At 33.6% G+C, this 22,072-nt stretch overlaps 1 protein-coding gene across 2 annotated transcripts; it reads right to left on the reverse strand.

Annotated features, from left to right (window-relative positions):
* Window positions 1–469: 469 nt before the first annotated feature.
* LOC149795141 (uncharacterized) lies at window positions 470–20,303 on the reverse strand. 2 transcript variants are annotated; one of them, XM_089964853.1, is made up of 2 exons: window positions 20,186–20,303; window positions 470–1,940 (listed from the first exon to the last, which is right to left on the reverse strand). In XM_089964853.1, the coding sequence occupies exon 2, from the start codon at window positions 1,919–1,921 to the stop codon at window positions 869–871; it is 1,053 nt and encodes a 350-aa protein (XP_089820979.1). In that variant the 5' UTR covers window positions 1,922–1,940; window positions 20,186–20,303; the 3' UTR covers window positions 470–868. The 2 variants fall into 2 exon arrangements, with proteins under 2 accessions (XP_089820979.1, XP_089820978.1); XM_089964852.1 differs by lacking the exon at window positions 20,186–20,303 and adding an exon at window positions 13,061–13,214.
* Between the last annotated feature and the right edge of the window lie 1,769 nt (window positions 20,304–22,072).

Here is a 22,072-nt window from a genome sequence, read left to right on the forward strand (position 1 = left end):
ATGATATCTACCCACGTGCAAGTCTGTGAAAAACGATCCGCTGGTTCGTTTTCTTCATTAAAAGTGTTTGATATATATCACGTTTTTTGTTTTCATTGAAATAATATCAGACCTATGTTTTGACTTTCATCCTTTCTCGAAACATCAGGCCAGTCTATGATATAAATGTTCTCGCATTTTCTTATAATTTTCATTCTTTTTTCTTTCTTCCTTTCTTTCTTTTTATTTCTTTTTCTCCTGCTTCTTCTTCTAGTAGTAGTAGTAGTATCGTTGTTGTTATTGTTATTATTATTATTATTATTATTATTAATTGCGTTTGTGCTTTTCTAAGGTTAATTGTGTATGTTTCCTGCATTTTTCGTTGTTGTAGGTTTTTGTGAGGTATATTTATATATGAGAAGAACGAAAAGACTTTAAAGGTAGTTTGTAATGTGACCAATTAAATTGCACATTTGACATCAAAATAAAATCTACTTAAATATATTTTATTCCTATCTTTTACATCGTACCAATAAAATGAAATAATATGTTACTTGTTGCACTCTGTGCAAACGAATCAATCTTTACCACAATAGCTCTAACAAAAGTTACACTAATTAGCATTTTCTCCTCCAATCAAAAACATTTGCTTTAATGTACATATCTTTCAGTAGTAGTTATTCTTGCATGATAAATGATTAGCAAGAGTCCCTTTTTAAATATAACATTATTCTCGTATCTCTACTTATACTCTTAAAATGAAAATAGAAGCTACACATTTCCATTCAATTTTCTTTTCATTCAAGATACATTTTCCACCAAATGGTAATTAACAGTCCTGCGTCTTGCATTTTCAGTTATTGTTACTAATTTGTAAAATAGACATGATTTAATCATCATCATCGTCGTCGAAATGCGACCAGAAGCTCCTGTAGTAACCATTGCCATTGCTGTCACCTCCGTGGGCAACACCACCACCGCTACCGCCACCTCCGCCTCCGCTGCCGCTGCTGCTACTATGACCTCCCACGGAGCTGCCAACAAACCCTCTGATTAAGCCACCAAGGTTAACAGCTAAACCTCCGTTTCCTTCGAACTCCCTTTGGCCGCCCGAACCCGCCCCGCCACTGCCGGCACCCACATTTGCCCCATTACCGAGGAATCGAACACTGTTATGTACTACTCTAAAGATTCCATTATTGGAAGCGACACCACCTGTATTACCAGACTGAATCATGGATCTAGCTTGGGCGAGATTAAAAGCATTGGTATTTGTTCCTGTAAACCCTGCTCCTGCTCCTCCTGCACCACCGGCGACCGACATTCCACCACCCATTCCAGCACCTACCGCTCCTCTTGCACTCCCTCCGACCGAAATTCCTCCACCCATTCCAGCACCTCCCATTCCAGCACCTCCGGCTGTCATGCTGGGTCCTAAAGAGACGCCCCGGAATCCTCCACCGATATTAGAGACTGAGTTAAAGATGCCCCCGAATCCACCTTGCCCAACAAACGTGCTGCCCTGTCCATGGAATCCAGTTCCCATGTGCCTCTGTCCAGGTCCCACGGGGTAGACAGAATGACCGATGCCACCGACTCCACTGAAGCCGCCGGTACCTTGTCCGAACACCTGTCCGCTGGAGATTCCTCCCATAGGGATGGCACCAGACACGCTGCCTTGTTGATACAAGCCGGTTATTCCATGTACGGGATGACGGTAGAAAATAACTCTTGGCTGTGATGTCACAAAGTGATGGATATAAGTCGGTACATGCTGTGGAGGACTTGGTACGTATATTCTCCTCGTTACGGGAACTGGCACTGGAACCGGGCGGTCAACAGGATACGGGATGTGAATAGTTCTTTGGCGGGGAATTTGTATCCTTGGAGGGTTCGCGAAAGCGAGGCCCAAGTGTAACAATAGCACAAACCTTCCAATCATATTTATCCTTCGCTCTCAGCTGAAATGATAATGTATGAGAAGTTGAGATCATTAATTATACAAGGTTCAGTTTAAAACAACTTAGCAGTATCTGAATCCGAGTCAGTACGACTATAGTACAAGTCACACAGGTCATTTAGGCATTCAACATCGACTATATCGGTAATGGGTGTAATATTTTAGAATTGTATTCTACATACCTCTACGTGGTAAGTATTCACTTCATTTGGATTCTTATTTACCAACATTCCTTTAAAAGGTCATTATTTAGACGCTGATAAATGTGCATACGGCAACATCAATGTTAAAGTTCGTAGACATTTTTGGACTAAATGAATCTAAAGGTGTGATCGAGTACAATCAGGATTGACTGCCGCGCGCTATGATGTCACAATGAAAGCTAAGCATATTGATAAACAAATTAGTAATATCCATAAAGTGACGATTCCACTGGACGTGCTCTTTTCTTGACCAACGTTTAGTACATAGCCACCATTGTAAAAGACCATAAAGATCAATCATTTTTGTCTGGAAGTTTCTTGATCACAATGAAGGTGAAGAGCATTCATTAATCAGGATTGAATAGACTTTGGTTAAAGACAATTAGTGTTAAATTTTAACAGAACAATTTATATTTAATTGAAAATGAGTAAATACACATACATGACCCATGTGACTTTTATTATAGTATACATACATCACGTAGACCAGACGGTAAAGGCTGATATTTGTTGACCCGAGGGAGTGAATATGAAACGGGATTTAATTTAATCACAATGGCGTGAAGAGACAGAGGTAATAACTTCTACTACAATCACAAAACGAGGGCCAACGAATAACATTATCGCCCAAGAGGGCAATTTCTAAATTCATTATTATACTGATTTCAATCAGATAAAATAAATTTACAAAATCTATTCTTCAGAATACCGCTGGGTTGCTAAAATAATGTCAGTATGGCATGACGCCATCATCGATGGAAGTATTTCGTCACTTAAGAGTACTGGCTTTTCTCGTGAGGATTCCATTTGAGGTAAAAAGAACAGTTTTGATTTAAATCCTGTAGTATTGACACCAATTTCAGATCTGCATAGTTTTGCAAATGCAGTGTAATGGGAAGAAATATTAACTACTGAAGGATCGTGAAAGCGTTACAAATATTTCACGTGTTATTGGACATTATGTGTGGTATATTTTGCATTTACTTCTTGTAATGCAAACCATGTGAAGCGAGGCAAAATTACTCTTGTTTCTTTGAGAAATTGATCACAGCTAACTAATGCTCCAAATTAATAGAGTTGATACGTAATACACGTGTGCCATCTGGTGCAAAAATTAAATGTCAGGTTCCGCTACCTGTTTTCGAAATTTAGTTGGATATTGTCGTTCATAGATCACAATGCGCTTTTTGCAAGCAAAGAAATGAATATAGTCAGAACGTTACAGATAAGAAAGATTTAAAGATAATGCGGAGCTAAGACATCTGTGTGCGAACTGGGAACATAAAATAAAATGCGGCGCTTAGGCATCTATGCGTGAATTGAGAACATACAAGAAAATGCGGCGCTGAGTCATCTTTGCGTCAGTCGGGAACATAAAAAAATGCGGCGCATAGGCATCTATACGTGAATTGGGAATTTCGGCGCTGTGGCATCTTTGTGTGAATTAGAAACGTAAAAGGAAATGTGGCGCTGAGGCATTTTTGTGTGAACTGGGAACATACACTCTCAGCTATTATTGAGGACATTATGTTAAAAAGATCCTTTATAGGAGCCGTGGAATCGATGCGTTGGACAGGAAAACACTTTTAGCTCTATTTTGGGGGTCATTAAAAAAATCTATGGCGATATGATTTTTTTTCAATTTACTCTCGATGAATTCAGTACAATTAAACATACAGTTGCCACACATTTGGGCCACACAATAGTAATTGATCATCGCATTAGTGGTTGGTAGACTGGATTTAGTTAATTGTTCCCGGCGCTATTTATTCGGGCATAGTAATTAAATCAAGTTCACCAGTCACTCTCACTGGTGAGGACTTTACATCTACATTTGGATATTTTTTGGGTGCTAAAGGGGCGAACATCTAATAATTTTAAGTGAATATAGTTTAATCCTGTAAGTATGAATTATACATTTCTTCCATTAATTTAATTCATTAATTATTATAGTCACAATGAGCTCTTTATTTTGATAGACACATGTCTTGTCATTATTGTCCAAAGTAATATTTCAAACCATAAGGAAATTATATGTTAGGGCGTATTAGTTTTTCAAAATATATGGCACCGGCTGTCAGCCTAGGGCGTCAGACATTTTAGTTGACTAGTTGAAGGTTAATAGCATGACTTGTTATGGGGATTATACAAGTTCTTGCCTAGCACACCAGTCAATCAAAGCGTGGCGTGTGCAACGATTTATGTATTCTCGTCAATAGGTTGACCTTATGTCCACTTAGTTTAATGTTTTACAGCGACACATAATAGACTCGGATGCGTACAGGACGGTTAAATAATTCTGATATGTGCATTTTATGTATTATGCTTGGTATAAATTTAGATTTGTCATTTAAGTGAGTTTTAATTTATCGTTTGTTCCTCTTAGAATCAACAAAGTAAGAAGAATCTGGAGTTAAATCACAGATACAAATCATGAAACACCAATAACTTTATATATTGACAGAAAGATTAAAGTTAATTAATTAAAGAAGCTTTTTAAATAATTTTCACAATTCAACAGAAATCTGAAGTAGTAGCAAACACCAATGTTTCTTTTTTGTTCGTTTTTTTTGTTGCTTGTTTGTTTCTTGAATTTTTGGGAGTGGTGTTTGTTTTTTAAACAAATATTCTGTCCTCGATGACAAATATTCTGTCATCAACATTGTTACATCCCCACGACTCCTTCAGTGATGGAGGCCTCCGGTAGCAGAGTGATCTACGCACTCGTTCTCTACTGATTAATGTTATCTCTCCTCTGAGATGGGTTCGAGTCTCGGACTCGGCTAATGTGGGTTTGTGAGAAAACTTGCCAGTAGCTCCCGTGTGTCGTGTATCTTCTACCAGATACAGTGGCCGCCATGCATAGCCTATCATGTGATGAAAAACGGCGATAAGCCCACAAACTACCAACACCAACAGGGACGCGAAAAGGAAACTATTTCTATAAATGTAGTCCACTGCAAGCTGTCCACATCCTATCCCAAAATTTTAAATCCCAATGAAGCTGTAGTGGTACAGTTTACAAGACATAAAACATACGCATTCAAGGGCGGCCTGGAACATACCGTTTACAAATTTCCTTCTCGTAGCAGAGAAACAGGCGCATTGTACAGTATCAATTAATAACTTGGCCGTGTTACATTTTCACACTGTAGAGTAATTATGCAGGTAAATAATTCAGAAAGACAAGAATGTAATTACAGTGAAAGTTAGCAATATACAATAGTATATGCTATTTAGATAAACTAGTCAAATAATTGGGTAAATTTTATACAAAGGAAAATCCCAAATAGAAAGAGTTAAAATACGAAAGAATGGACTGCATCATTGTTTGCAACTGTTAAAGAATTTTTTATATTCAATTAGTTTAAATGCAAGCGATTATATTGTTTGTTTGTTTTCTAAGTTGTGTAAGAAATACTATACAAAATTGGTTAGCAAAGTTAGTTTATCGCGAATTAAACCCTATTTTTGCAAGTAAATATACGCTTACGCATTGGAATAAGACTAGTGCATTGTAGACATGACTTTCCTTATCAAAGAATCAGTTAGAAATGACAAGGCTCTTCCAACTCTAAAAGTGCATGTGATTCTTTATATTCCGACAAAAAAGCTGTAAAATAAACCGTAGGTGAAAGAATGTCTACCATTTTCGCGTAATTAGGATCTTGCAATACAAGAACAGAATAGAACCTAACAGATTGCAAGCTTTCTTTAGCACTGACTTGAACAAGCAATTTATACCTAAATACGCGAGGATGCGAGAAGCAAAAATATGTCATACTGCAGAGATTACGTAAAATAATTCTACTGAGTATTAAATATAACAGGTATATACAAAACAAAATACATTTACCATTAAGTTTACAAGATATACAAGAACCAAATTATCTTCAGTTCTATTAGTGCTAGAATGCAATTTAATCGTCACTTACTTAAACAAAATTAGCTATTTTTCTAACCTTTTATGTTGCACTAGCTATATAAATTTAGACAATGAGTAAAAATAATTATCCTCGAATTTCCCGACTTAATGTTTATAATTTTTTTACATTCGGCATTGAGCAATAACATCATGGTAAATATTTCTATATTCAGCCATGAGCAACGATAGCATGGTAAATATTTCTATATTCAGCCATGAGCAACGATAGCATGGTAAATATTTCTATATTCAGCCATGAGCAACGATAGCATGGTAAATATTTCTATATTCAGCCATGAGCAATAACTGCATATGAACTATTTCTATATTTGAGCATGGGCAGTAAATACTGTCTTCTCAATTTCCTATAATAACAAAAATCTACAAATATGCAAAATATATTCGTTTTCGATCATTCTTAACGGTAAAAAATTGTTAAAGCTATTAGCCACTTTAACGGTTGTATTGTTCGTTTGTGTGTATGTGTGTTCCCCATTGACATATGTAACTTTGACTGTAGTGATGATTATCTTTTAGATTATAGAATTATAAATGAACCGTACTTTGGACTCCTAAATGATCTATTAACACAAATACTTTTCTTTTAATTATAACAACATTGTTACTTTGACAATGGTACGTGTACATGTTAAAGTCGGTAAACATCAATTTGTGCTTTTAGGGTTTTAAAACAGAAATTTTATCAATTCTATACGGAAGTGGATAATTATAGAATCTAAATGAAAACTTGAGTTGTCTCCCTTGTTTGACGTTTCACGAAAATATAGTAGTACGTATATAGAGAATCTCAAATGGGTAACGATTTAATATTGAATTTATGAAATGACTCACAAAAGCTGGACATTATTTAACGAATTTCATAAATGTAATATTAAATCATTACCCATCTGAGATTTTTTATCACATAGTTTTATTTTAGTAGAACGTATTTAGATAGTAAGGCTACATAATGTCAATGAACTGATGAAACTGGCTAAATGCATCTAGTTGGCATTTTCGGGTAGAAATATTCATATGAAATACTGAAGTTTAATATATACACTTCCAAATTAATAGTTATGTGTCTAATATAAGAAAAAGATAAACAATGAAGTTGATTTGTAACATGAATAAATATTTTCGACACAAATATGTCCATCTTAGGTTATGTATAAATATAAATCAAGTTATCATCTTTTTTATTACTTATACAATTTAACGTTTTACAGATCAAGGCATACTTCCTTTTGTGCAAAATATATCAAGATAACCTACACTTTGAATTAGCTGCTCAGATGCCTCACTCATACTAGTTCTAGTGCGAAGGTGCCCCCTACCGAGGCGCCCGGGGGCAGTGGTTTTTAGTGGTTTCTATACTTTGCCAAAGAGAACAATTGACATGTTAGTTGCCAACCTCCGTCCTCCAGCCCCAATCCCTATAAATATATTTTGTTAATATTCTACTCCCTACGCTGGGGGTGAGGTACAGCACTATACAAATTTAAGGTGTAAAATATACTTGGCGCCCTGGGTACAATTCCCCTCCCACCCCATTGCGCCGCAAACTAAACCGCTTATAGTTCATTTGAAAGCTAATATTGTTAAATTATGATGCAAATTAATAAATACAAAGGAATTATGTATATAAAAGTAATTCATTGTGTAATAATAGATGATATGATTTACAAATAGATGGCATGATGTAATGTTGACATGAGGTAGTAATAGAAGACATGATGTTATAATAGATAATATAATGTTTTAATAGATGACATGATGTAATAATGAATATGATGTAGTTATAGAAGGCATGATGTAATAATATATAATATGATGTAATAATAGATGACATGATGTAATAATGAATATGATGTAGTTATAGAAGGCATGATGTAATAATATATAATATGATGTAATAATAGATGATATGATGTAGTAATACATAATGTCATAATATGTGATATGATGTAGAATGGCTTTAAGTATCGTTGGTTGTAAAATCAAATTTTGACCATGTGTGTTAAAGATATTACCTGTTTCATTTATTTTATTTTATGTACCTTGTACATAATTTTAACATCTTTACTTTTTAGATTTTATTTCGTTGTACTTCATTTTTAAATATATTTTAATGTGTGCATTCTTTAAAGGTTTTGTGCAATTCATAAAGTTTATATTTCCTAAACATTGTCTTTAGTATGCACCATATAGCCATTGTCTATGGTATATGCGATCATTCCGAAATTTTCGATGGCATATACATACGGTACAGAACTAATCATCTGAAATGTATCTTCAAACCTGAAATTGGGATCAACATTTGTACTCTTCATATATTTTTACAAAAGTAACTTCAATTTTTAGGATTATTCATATTACTAAATTTAGATCTTCAAATCATGATTTACCAGTTGAGATAGGAAAATGGATAAACAACCTCTAGAAGAAAGATCGTGCTTTTGTGCAATAAAAATGGCCTGGGTGATGGGCCTTTTGTGAAAACAAAGGCTGTAACAAAAAAGCGAAGATTTAACAGAGTGATAAAATATATTTTAAGTATAAATGGTTATCTTGACTCCAAAGCAACAAAACAATTCTTGCAAGAACTAAAACAAATTACAGAATTGTTGAAAAAGGGAAGTGACAGAAAACACTTTTTTTATTTTCAGAAGTGCACGTATACCCTGCATAATTTGTTATACGAAAAACGAGAAACATTTCACCCTGAAAAGATTATTTGTATATATTTATTATGAAGAAATACGCGCTTCTTTTCTACACCTAAAATAGCCACCCCACTACATGTTTTATCATTATTTAAATTACTTGAATATGTACTGACATATAAATGCCGATATGAGTGGTAAATTTGAAAGGGGTGGAGGATTTCCGTGACTTTAAATGTTGAAATAATAGTTAAAGAACGATAGTTTCATTTTTAATGAAAACTTATCACATTTTTCAGCTATTTCTATATCAACAATTGTGAATTTAAATAAACACCTCAAATAAGTTGCAGTAATTTAATCTGTGTTACAGAACCAATATTACATATATACAACATTAGACATTATCTTCAAATGTTTCTTTTTCTAATATACTTGTAGTGACTTTAACTTAAAATTAGTTTGATTAAATCTCTCTCATGTTTAGAATTTAATTAAAGTTATAGATTGATAAATAGTAACTGCATTAACAAAACTATACACGTGCACACGAAGGAGACATGAGACGAATTAATCAAATCATCCAGAAAGAGAATGAAAAATTTTATCCAACAGAATTACTCAAGTAGCTTAATCATGATTTATTTTACTCGGTCAGAAACAAATATATTTCCTACCTACCTTGGGCAATTCCTAGCGCTAAGTATGTTCCATCTTTCTCTTCCACCTGTCTTTGAATTAATAATGCAAATGACATATCTTTCTTTTATAAAGACACTTCATGACCAAATTTATTTTTGTGCACCTTATGGACCTTAACTTGATGAAACGAAAACAATTTCTTTGCCGTACGGTGTATTGATACATGCAGATCGTGACAAAAAGACAATAATGTCAACTTACAGATTAACGTCTGCCTAATCGAATCATATAAAGGACCCAGATAAGTTGATAAATATTTCCAACCAGCGATTATGCATGCTAGAGCTAATTTCGTTTATGGCAATAGTAATATTTGCCTAATTCATCGTGTAACCAGTCAAATCACACCTGTCAGTCCTAATTAATAGCTCGTGCAACCATTCAAACCAGACACACTGTGACTATGTAAAAGTCTGACACATAAGTATTATACCTCGTGTCTATCACAACTATTTTCATCACTTGACACCGTACACGGTTTTTCTTGTAAAAGTTACAAAAAATGTGCAGGGTCATTGCTGTACTTCATAACAGTCATTATTTGTGACATAAGATAATCTGCTTGAGATAGTAAACTAGTTTTTTATTTTTATTTTTTACATCATTAATTAATTTTGCAACGATCATCCTTGCCATACACACCAGATAAATGGCGCTTACATTACTCTGTTACCTCTTTTATTACGACGTATAGGTGAATGCACCACATTTAGGAATTCAGAAATTATTTCAAATACAAACATGCAATTCAGCTACTCTTAGTACGAGTTTTAAAATAATGAACCGTCTTTCTGTAATAGTGTTTTCGTTGTCACACTTAAAATATGTAGCTTTGTTCTAAACGGTATTTTTCCTGGCAACCGATCACAATAGAAAAATATGATGTTGAGGTCATTATTTCTTTTTTCTTTTGTAATAGCCTCATTTGAAGCCACTTCCATATGCTTTTATTCGTTGTAATACTTTGTCACCGCCTCTTCTATAATTTTAATCCCTTTTAACTTTGCTGCCTTGTCTAAAAAGAAGTCTTTTTGTTCATGTTGATTGACCATTGTCTGACTATAAAAAAGTTGGTAATAACTACTGAGCGATAAAGGACACAGGACGATCAGTGGTCTATTTTCTGTCTATCCAGAAGCATTCTTCAGCCGAATGAAAGAGACAACTGTGTATTGAAATTGTTGGTCCTGGAAAACTTTAATTATTGCCAATGGTCCGACATTGCGTTCAAGCTTTGACTGAGGCTTCAAGTTCAGACGACATATTCTCTGGGGCCAATGGAGAGCTATTAGTTGGAGTGCGCCTGCTGTCATTTTTCTTGTTTGGAAATTTCATCCAAGAGATATAAATTACAGAAAATTTACCATATTAACGTATGAATGGTATGCATTACCAAGTCATTTTGTTATCTCATTTATATTCTTTGACCAGTTTATAAACTGGATTCAAATACTCATATGCTGGTAACTAGTCCAGCGTACAAGTGGTGGGAATCTAACTACAGAGAGATTGTTGTATAATTAATCATAAAATTTACTTCTTTTCCACTTTAGATCCCTTATATTTTTCATCGGGTTAAAGATTGTATACGTCATATTTTACTTTGTATATGTTCTAACAAAATGACGTACTTGCTTACCGTATTAGTGTCCTATTGTAGTTTTTAAAACATAAACACAGTCTCTGCTGATTATGTGATAAACATAATTTCTTTCTATACTCGTGTACTTGAATTAACATTTTAACCCGATTTGATGAGACGAGTCTATGATTTTGCTTATAGCTGCAGTACCTAGATTGTACCTTCATGATCAATTAGACTGTAGTTTTTTCGCTTGTGTTTCAACACAGAAGATTATATTGCTTCAGAAGCTATGAGAGTCTGGTTCTAAGTTAGGAAACATTATTTTAGCCGTAAAAGAAATCTTTCGTTTAAAACCCAGAATCAAAATTTACTCATTTGTTTTTAAAGTGTGAATGATTAAGTGTCTGAACGAGGTCTAAATCTTGTAAACTTCCCTGTTATGACGTTGTGAGCTGAAAGTGCCTGATTGTCTATTTTAGCATAAGTAAGGTTACAGATGAAGATTCACATAAATCCCGGAATTTTCTACAATAGAACACGTGCAATTTTTAATATGCATATTGTTTCAATAGAGCAAATTATGACTTGCATTGTTAGGATCTTTCTTCAAAAGAGAAAAAATATGATAGGATTTATGTCTATGTTTTCTCTTGCTACATGTTACACTATTCAGAAAATTGGATGGAAACTTAATTATTTTTAAAATGACAGAATGGACTTAGAGGTAAAGAAGGAAGCAAGGAGAAAGGTCATGCAGCTGTAAAACAAATGTAGGGGTGAAAACAACAGATATTTGTCAGTGTCACATAAAAATATCAGTTTGCATCGTAATAAACATTCACAGTTCTTGTGGATTATTTTTTTCTCAACATTCATTCTGCTTTTATAAGTTTAGAACTACTGGCTTTGAGTTATTAGGCTCCGATGGCAACAAAGGAGATGTAATTTTCCACACTGTTATTATACGCACGATAACCCTACAGTCGTCCTAGTGAAAAAGGTAAAATATTACCCGTTGTACTAGACAATTTTCAGCCAGATTTAGAAAGCGCGTCAGTGTCCGCTTGTAATCGATCTAGGAGTTTTCATGAAATTGGTGTGTGTTTAATAAATGACGTTAGATTGATAGATATAGCTGAAAGAGTAACTGATCAATCTATCGTTAAATTAATACATGCATACATACATACTTACATGCATGCATACATACATACATACATACATACATACATACATACATACGAACATACATACATACATACATACATTAATACTCTTCGCCATGCAGAGTTTATCGTGTGCAGAAAAATGGCGTTAAACCCCACAACAACATACATACATACATATATACATACATATATACATTGCATGTATGCATGCATGCATACAGACAGACATACACACATACATACATACAAACATACATACATACATACATACATGTAGACAGATTGGTTGATTGACTGACTGATAACAGTGAAAATAACAGAATTTCTCAAAACCTGATGAAAATAATTACAGTAGACAAAAACGATATAGGGATCCTCGTGAATGTGAATTTGGAAAATACCTGCAACACATAACTTTGGGAGAAGCCATTTATTCAGATAATTTAGTTTAAGAAAAGCTTAGAATCAAACTGATTAGGTTGATCAGAGAAAAAAAGAATCAGATAGATTTGGTTATACAATTTCATCATAGGGAGAATCAGTGTTGATTTGATCCGAGATATAACAATCACTGTGATATGGCTTAAATTTGATCTGAAATAAACGAAACACACGTATTTAGTTTAGAGTTTGTCTGAGAATTGCCCTTTCACTTATATACAGATATTCGCGTTGTCTTCGTAACGTAAAACGATGCAGTTAAAACGGGCATTTTAACTTTTAGTGTTTGCAAATGATAGATACAAATGAAAGCGTGATAAGTGTATAACGTCACACTCGTATGAATTGTTATTGTTCCATAGATGCATGAACATTCTGTTTCGTGGCTAATTTGCTCAAACAATCCCCATACGCTCCGATTATATCCTACCTGGAAATGGTGCCTGTTCGTGTGTTCAATCCCAGACAAGTATTTCCGAAATCTAATCTCAGAAGAAGAACTGTTCTGCTTGGATGTATCACGACACTGCACCACCTTCTTCCATCAGAATATGTGTAATTTAGAATATATTGTACATTTCACATTTATAGTTCAGAATAAATTAAAATCGGCCTACATTTTATTTGCATACTTGATATTTATCAGCAGGCATGTCACACACTTTTAATTAAGGTTGTTTTCATAAAATGTCATTTACACTAGTGAACACAAAAGATATGAATATCATTAGTTTGAAATAAATTTTATCTTGGTCAATAAATGGCAGAAAGCAGGGATTAAATTAACAAGGTCATCCTATACGACAGACGGAAATTTTGATTTTGGATTCTTAAAGACTGTTGTACAGATGTGATATATTTTATATCAGTTACGTGAAATGTGTGACAGTTTGATTATTCTGAATTTCTGTGTCAGTTTGTATTTCCTTTAAATTTAGATACTCGACGACAGAATTAAATTGTTTTGCAATTTATAATCACGCCGTATGACAGTAAAATATCTTATTTCGGAGCGATCTCTTTTCTCGAAACAAAAATGTCCGTTTAAACTATATTCCTGAGATGCAACTGCCAGTTTAATGAAATGTATTCCTTACAAGAAGAGTGTCTATTTTATTTCTGTGCTCCTTGGAAATACAATTTCTTTGAATGGAAGATTATCTTAAATTCGCACGAGTAAACGGTGGGAATAAGGTTTATTCGTAACGGCAAATGGATACAATATACATTTTTAAACATATTTTCAAACATTTCTGGACCTGCAACCTATAAAGAAAATTAGAAAAGAGAAAATACTAATCAACGTGATATTTAACATTCATAAATAAAGGCAGAAAGCTGCATTGTATTGCATTCAGCAGTTTTCAGAGAGGATATAGAAACATCTGTTGGGTGTTACATGAAATTAACAATGTCAATACCAATAGATAATGCCTATATTTTCCAGTCCCGACGGAATACAAGTTTGGTCAAGGATAGTTGTGTTACATAGTTACACAGGAAAGAATACAACGTAAATTGTTAACTTGGAACTTACAAAGTATATTGCAGTGGTTCAGACATTATGGTGCAAATTACATTTAATAGAATATAATAATTAGCAAAGCAGATTTGAAAACATGATCAATAAGACAATTCTGTATGAAAAAGGAATAAATTACTAATTTGGTGTGTGTAAATACCAAACCTTTTATTCAGATGATTTAAAGTACAATCTATAAAGCTTGTAAATTCTATTATTTCAATGTACATTGATTCAGCAAAAACATACATATAATTCGTGGAGGACAAAGTTCGGTCTAAAACAAACAATGATGACACGGCCTATGAAGTCGCCATAGTATATTAAAAGCTAGAAATGGACAAAATAAATATAATCTGATATAGTTCATACGTCTGAAAGGATTGAACTAAATTGTTTAAAATAAAAGTAACCAAAACGGTTACAATAATAAAGCCAAGGAAAAAGAAGACAAAAAGTCACAGCGTGATTTGATTCATTTTTAACGACTCTGGCTGGAGATGGCATAGCAACAAAGATGGACCTCGCATGGCAACACAAATTATATTATTCAAAACATCATTACCATGACCCTGACGGACCAATTGTTACATGAATATCAATTAACGGTGGGGAAAAATGAACTAGACAAAACAAACCAATAATAAAAATAAAAAAATAAATAAAACCTAAATAAGCAGAGATGAAAGATGGGTTCACTGAAAAATCTGCCACGAATCGCCAGTCTCAGATGCAGACTGGCGCCATTGCAAGAATATAGAAAAGACAACAATAGATACAAAATATATTTACAAAGGTAGATATCTTTCTGAAACACCGCTGGGTTGAAAAAGTTAAATGAATGTGATACAAAATGCATTTAACGACACTTTCAGAGGGCCCTAACCTAAAACGATTCTTTAAAAATTGGAAACAGCCCTATAAGAGTAATTTCAAGATCTGTTGCAAAGTGAAAATACTGAATGCTATTCAACTTATTAGTCTAGAAAGTGCGTTCTGATCATGCCTAGGAAATGTTTAAAATACTTGACAATTTTATTTTAAAGGCTCGAAAGTCCGTATTTTACCAAAAAGAATCATATAAAAGGAAGGTATGTACAAAAGTTGAAACCATATTTCGAAGATCAAAGTAATGAAGAGTAAGTTTACGTACTGAGAAATGGAAGGGATTTAAGATCCTATCTTAATTTCAACATAACGTATGCATTTTCCTGTATCAAATTTCTGACATCTACAATTAAGGCTTATAAATTGAAGATATTTATAACATAATTATCCAAAATCACTTAATTTTGGAAGAGCTTTTACACCTAAATGACAAAGCTAAATCCAGTACCCCTCGAACAGTGAGTGGAAATAAAGATTTTAAACATTCCTTTTTTTACTTCAAATTTTTATATCAACTAAAACCTGAAATTCCACTGCCCTAATAAATGGTACAAGAACACTAACGCCTGTCATCTCAAAAACAAAACAACCAGGAAGTGCGATATGTTACAGACGATAATGCCAGAAATGGAAAGAGTGAATGGTATTATAGTGGATGAAATGAAACGTTTAGAGTGAAAAAGCAACTCAATTAAATTTCAATGTGAATAAAAAGCTGTGAGAGGCTCTTTGCATACGCAATACAAACTGAAGTCTAGAATAAATTTCTCAAGCCTAATAATAATGAACACAAACTGTAAAAACAGTACACCTTTACCTTTAAAAGACAACCATTTATGGTCATAAATTGGATAACTCATCGGAACCTAGTTACTATTTACCGAGATAACAATGTGTAATGCTAAAACTCAGCTTTTCACATGTAAACCATAAACCACTTTGGATAACAACACTTTTAAATTAGATAGCAAAGATTGCATGAAAAGATATGTAGCATGCAATATGAAATTGTTGGAGAATAAATTAAAAAGGACAAATGTGGAATTTTGGAAATACATTTGATAGATTAAAGTTTTTCAGAGTTAATTAAACAGGTTAGACTTATTTCTATATCAACGGCTTAGCAAACGAAGGTTTGCAAGATGAATCAAAGTTAAAGGGCTTGTGAGACTTTTTATTTTAGGTAGATGTACATTATAAAACACACATTGCACATTACACTACAGACACTGCCAAAACGTTATTTGATAAACCAATGCAGTGGTAGCAAAATATAGAAGTCAGATGAAAACATTATGCCAAGATTTTAGAAATGCATAACACATTCAAAAGCATTATGTAGCTCGTGGCAGTGTATTTTGTATTACAAAATTACATGGTTATGCATATGGAAAGCACCACTGAATGCAACATAATTTTCTGAATTTACAGAGATGGGTATAAACTTGGAAAACTCTCTCATTAATATCGATGAATAGAATTTGTTGATCGCAAAAAGACAAGGTCGACGACAATTTTTCAGAGAAAAAGACTATGGCAATAATCTGCTACTGCGATTCGTTTTCAGACGTTCAAATAATACGTGAGAATGTGGACGTGCCGACATATTAGAAACGTCACCAACCAACAGCTAAGCCAATTATGAGTCTGTTGTCATGCTTTGCATGTGCTTAAACGCCAAATTGTAACACCACCATCAATTCCAAAGAATGTTTTTGTTGTTGTATTTGCTAATTCAACAGTTACCAATATTTATAAGCCATTTCTAATTTTTCAGCGAACAAATCATAGTTGCCCCTGATGGAGCACTATTACTGATCGCGTTTCAAACCCCAAATAGACGTTTTAAAATTTTTAAGACAGAACAACAATTTAAATAATCATAATTATTGCCGTGGTTATACCAGCAATCGTTTCAACCTTTTCCTTTCATAGCAATTTTTTAAACTTTCGATTACATTTTTTTCTTCGATGTTTTTCCAAATATGTTAGATGTTCATTTATTTGCCTCGTTTACTTTCAATACTTTTCAATGCAGTTTTATTTGTGTCGCTGAGTGTTTATTTTTCTGGTTTGTTTACTTGTTTGTAACTTTTCAATCTATTTTTCACACGTTTGAACATTAAAGGTCATACATACTATACCTGAGTTGCCAAAGTCTATAGCACTGACAAAACATCGCAATCGTATTTATTCCTTCTCTGATGAATAATCAGTTTTACTTTGTTGGTATAATTCTCGACATAATTCGAATAATGTTGCTCATACGGCTCACTACTCTACATTATTTGCAACCCGATTACCTCGGATATTTTTCAATTCGCAATAAAACGTTTTCAATGGTATTTAGCATTCCTCTGGAACTTTGTTCTTCGTACAGGCACTGTAGTTTAACCAGCATCTCTAAATATCCAAGCCTATTAAATATAATCCTGAAATTGTTCTCTTATGTTTGAAGAAAGAATAATTTGCCCATGTGATACATCCTCGGTCTTTTCCTACTTCAAAATACTAGATCCTCCAGATTTTCCCTTTAAACAAGATGCTAAAAGTGTCATACTTCCATTTTGATGTTATTCAATTCAACTGCACTGTCTGATCTTTCTGTGGATTTCATGTATTTGTCACCATTAATATGGCTGTTCTTTAAGTTTTTTTTTCCATAATTGATTACAAACCAAATCCCTAAATATTACGGACGTTAAACAGCTGCTGTAATTTAAATAAAATTTGCATTTAGTATGAAATTATCGGCCACAACTATTTAAAATCATCTTAGCACAATCTCCTCACCGATGAAGTGGGCCATGTTGATTGATTATAAACTTTTCTTCATGTGAATTTCTTTTACATATATAGATTGCATTTTACCATTATTTTCTGTTTTCGAAGGCCGTCTTGTATTTTGTGCTTGACATTGGAAACGTTTTCGTTCATGTTTAGTATCCGACAGACTAAATGATAAACATGGACTGATGTGTCCAGTATAAAGGCCATATTCACTGACACTTTCATGCGTACTGAAGTTTGACCAATTTCGGAACAAGTCATTGGCAGTTTTCTACCGTTGTGTAACGAAGACGAAAAGGCAATTATTTTATTTTGACCTTGGTGATTAGTTTCGCGAATTTTGGGTTTTACCATAAATTAACGAGATTAAAATGATTTGTTCAGAGAACTGGAGTATTCAAAGGTTTTAGAAAGATATATAAAGTAATGTATAAATTGGGAAGGATGTAAATAGTTAGGTCTTTATAGGTGTTTTGCAGTTGGACTGTGTTTAGTGTGAATAGTTACATGCATAGTTATTCTTCAAACGTAAATACATTTACATAACGAAACATGCACCATACCGCATACATGTGGCACCATGTCCCACCTAGTCAGATTATCCTGACACCAAGTCGACCAGGCCTAATACTAACCTATTAATGCTGAGCGATGTTACAAGTCTATGCTCTTACAATAAGTAACAAAAAAAGTGAAGAGCAACAAACATTGCAAAATTCAACAAATAATTTATAATTAAGTGAAAATTTTAAAAGAAACTTACATTATTGCGGATTAAGTTCCAAAATAATCATAGCATTACAGACACAAGTCCTAATAATGTAAAGTTCTGAATAAACTTTAGTAGAAATCCAAAATAGGCCCACCGCTGAAGGTGTTGATGTGCATGTGGAAGTTTGTATTTTGTTTTTGTACCAACAGTTTATTTGTTGAAACAGAGTAATATAGTTCCAGGTTTGAATTCACTGTAAATCCCATTAAAAGTCTCTGTAAAAGGGTATTATTTATGAGCACTCCGTATTTGTTTAGAAAACTCACTTGATCTTTCTTGAGAAAATTCACTTGAATTGAATAATGTGAAGAAATAAATTCCAGTCTGAATGATTCACTGGAGACAATAATGATACAAATTAATTCTGCTTATGTTAAGGCACGAATGAAAAATATTTCCAGTTACATGATTATATGGTCTTCCACTATGAATAGAGCAAAAACATTTGTAAACATGCTTGCAATACTCCAGAATTTCTTTTATCTCAAAACAAATGACTGTTATGTTATATTGTAAATGTATGTAGATAAATGGATACAAATGCCTAATAAAGGATCAGATGTAAACTTTAGAATCGTCATACAGGATGTGCGAAGTACACCACTGTCAATGTGGGAACAGAATGTCGGGTATACTCGTGTTGGTCTTCAGAACCATACGTGTACCCTGCACATTCTTCAGATGTAGCAAAGGCACAGTCTGGTATACCATGAACAAGCATATACTTTCTGTAAGCGGCAAAAAGAGGGATAACAGGAAAAGTGAAAAAAGATACGAAAAGGAAAGGAAAAAGAAATAGAGATGATTAAAGGAGGACACTGTTTTGAAAATTTGGTGATGCAGCCTTTGATGAAGCCCCCGCTCTAAAATAAAAGGCAGAGGGCGGCGTCTCAGACCTCCACCCCGGGCAGAATTTTAGCTCCGTACGCCACTGCATGGATTCTATAAATAATACAAGTCAAATGATTGTCTAAACAAAATGATCAATGATTTAGATGAAAACGGGTTTGACTAGGTTCACTTAATATTCAGAAGAGTTGCGAACTGTTGGTATTTGACATCAGTATAGGTAGCTACCCAGTCCACCGTTCAAATTCTAATTCGTTCATAATTTTGCGAACATAAATTTTCTCTAGTATTTTGTTCTTATTTGTCATTGTATGTTGACGTTTCAAAGTGATCTGTCGTATGTGATAATATTTCTTAACCGAAGTCAGTCTATCCTTCCCGAAGAATTCACACAGAAACTGGTAAAGGAATTCGTCATCCCAAATGTTATTTTGACATTTTATACATTTCTTTCTTCATGTCAAATTTAATTACTTTAAAAAAGTTACAATGGGTTATTTATGGTTTGACATCATAAAATTCAACATAGGTAATGACACGTTTTTGGAATTTTATTAAATATTCTTCCGATTGGATATCTGTTATTTAATTTTAAAATTTTGTATTCGGACAATTTTTATATAAACAGATAACAAAATATTGTTTGTGTTATCGCAGCGTACGGTTTTAATATAATTCGTTATGGTACTCCTTTTATCATTTGTATTATTTTACCATACAAAATAAAATCATACCTTTCGAAGAAATGTGTTGTCAATACATGCTCAAAACGTCACACGCTTGCCTTATCCACAAATGCTATTGTTGATTGCACAGCCCCGGGAAGTGATATTCGCGTTGAAGAGTTTCTCGCTCAAGGGCGATAAGTTAAAAGAGGTCTAAAAATCTTACACTGGTCTGTAGAGAATGGGGATTATCTGAACAGCAATCACTTCAACTTAGCGCAAGGAAACATGGCTTTTTGATGGAAAATCGGGAATTGTGTCTTGAATTAAACTATTAACTGGATTATTCCAAATAGCATTCTAAATCACACATGCAACAATGATGGAATATGCGATGAAATTAAATCGTTGATAACACGGCTCTATTCTAATTATAAAATGCATCTGTACCGATAAGATCAGATAGTGAAAACGAAACCAGACTTACTTCGACAAAGCAAAATATTGAATTGGATAAGAAAATCTCAATTCCCCTTCGAGAACCGCCGCTGCCTCTGATCATTTCAATACAAACGAAATATGGCTTCGAAGTGTAGGAAAGCTTGATTTCAGTGCCTATTTTATCTTATTCATTTTTCTGCAGAAAATTTCGTTTCGTATTAGAAGCAACATATAAATTTCAGATTTAGATGGGTACATATTAGATGAATAACCTGTAAAGAAAACATTCAAGCTTTCCAAACAATTTAAATCAAAAAATTCGAAAATTATAACTTATTGTAAACCATGGCAACTCAGTTCTCGTCTCGCAAGCGAGATAAATGTTTTTACTAATGACAAGGAAACATAAATACATGTACATAAATAATTAAACTGCCAGAAGCTAAATTAAGTAGAGCAAATCATCCTTGTGAAGTCAATTTAAGAGTTTTATATTACTTGCAGGCACTTTTATGGCACACCTGAGCTCTTGAATATGTATAGCGATACAATTGCGCGGTTACCTGTCATTATGGAAGTTTTAATGCAAATTTTCAAATAAAGACCTGTTAAAATATTTTTTAATCAAAATCGAAACATGCGGCCACATGTCACATACAGTATATCAATGAAGTATTTTGGAACAAAGCCATTTTCTAAAAACTGGGCATGAATGTGACAGCTTATTCAAAACAGCATGCATCATGCAGCATAAAACTAAAATGCATCCTTTTCCATGAATAAATGTTATGTTCGGGTCATAACATCTTACTCTCTATCACCATTTGAAGTTGTTCAGCAGAAAATGGAGGTAAAATGAAATAAATCATTGTTGCGGCTCTAAAGTCATATGCAACTATCTTGGGTTTCATTTCGTAAAACTGAATTCATAATTATATGCATCATTTTACAAAACTAGAATTCCTTGCTAGAGCTGAAAAGATATACAACATGTTGATATGATCCTACAGAGGTTTATTTGAACGATTTTCTGACTGCGTGATTGCATTTTTATATCAGAGAGAGAGAGAGAGAGAGAGAGAGAGAGAGAGAGAGAGAGACAGATAGAATGAGACAGAGAGACAAAGAGTATATAAAATGCCTTTGAGAAATATATAAAAATACTCATTTCCTTTAACACATTCTGGCAATCAATATACAAAACAATCTCATGCAGTACGGCACTCTACGAGCCTGACTCTGAGACGTAACAAATATGTTATTGTCAACAATGTGTCAATGTGGGAGATATCCATTGATTTTGTTGTCCTTCCACAAATGGTAAAAAAACAACATATTTTCTTAGAATACCAGTGAACACATTTAAAGAGCTTTCTAAGCATCAGAACAGAGCATAAAGAAAAAAGTAAATGAAAAATAGAAAAGAAAAAGGAAAGAACATAAAGAAATATCTAGGACAAGTACTACACTCGCGTGAAGTCTGAGCTTCAAATTTAATATGTGATGCTTGCCAAG

This window comes from Sinohyriopsis cumingii, chromosome 7 (assembly GCF_028554795.1).
Source record: "Sinohyriopsis cumingii isolate HCF-2022 chromosome 7, ASM2855479v2, whole genome shotgun sequence".
In the NCBI taxonomy this organism is placed as follows: Eukaryota; Metazoa; Mollusca; class Bivalvia; order Unionida; family Unionidae; genus Sinohyriopsis; species Sinohyriopsis cumingii.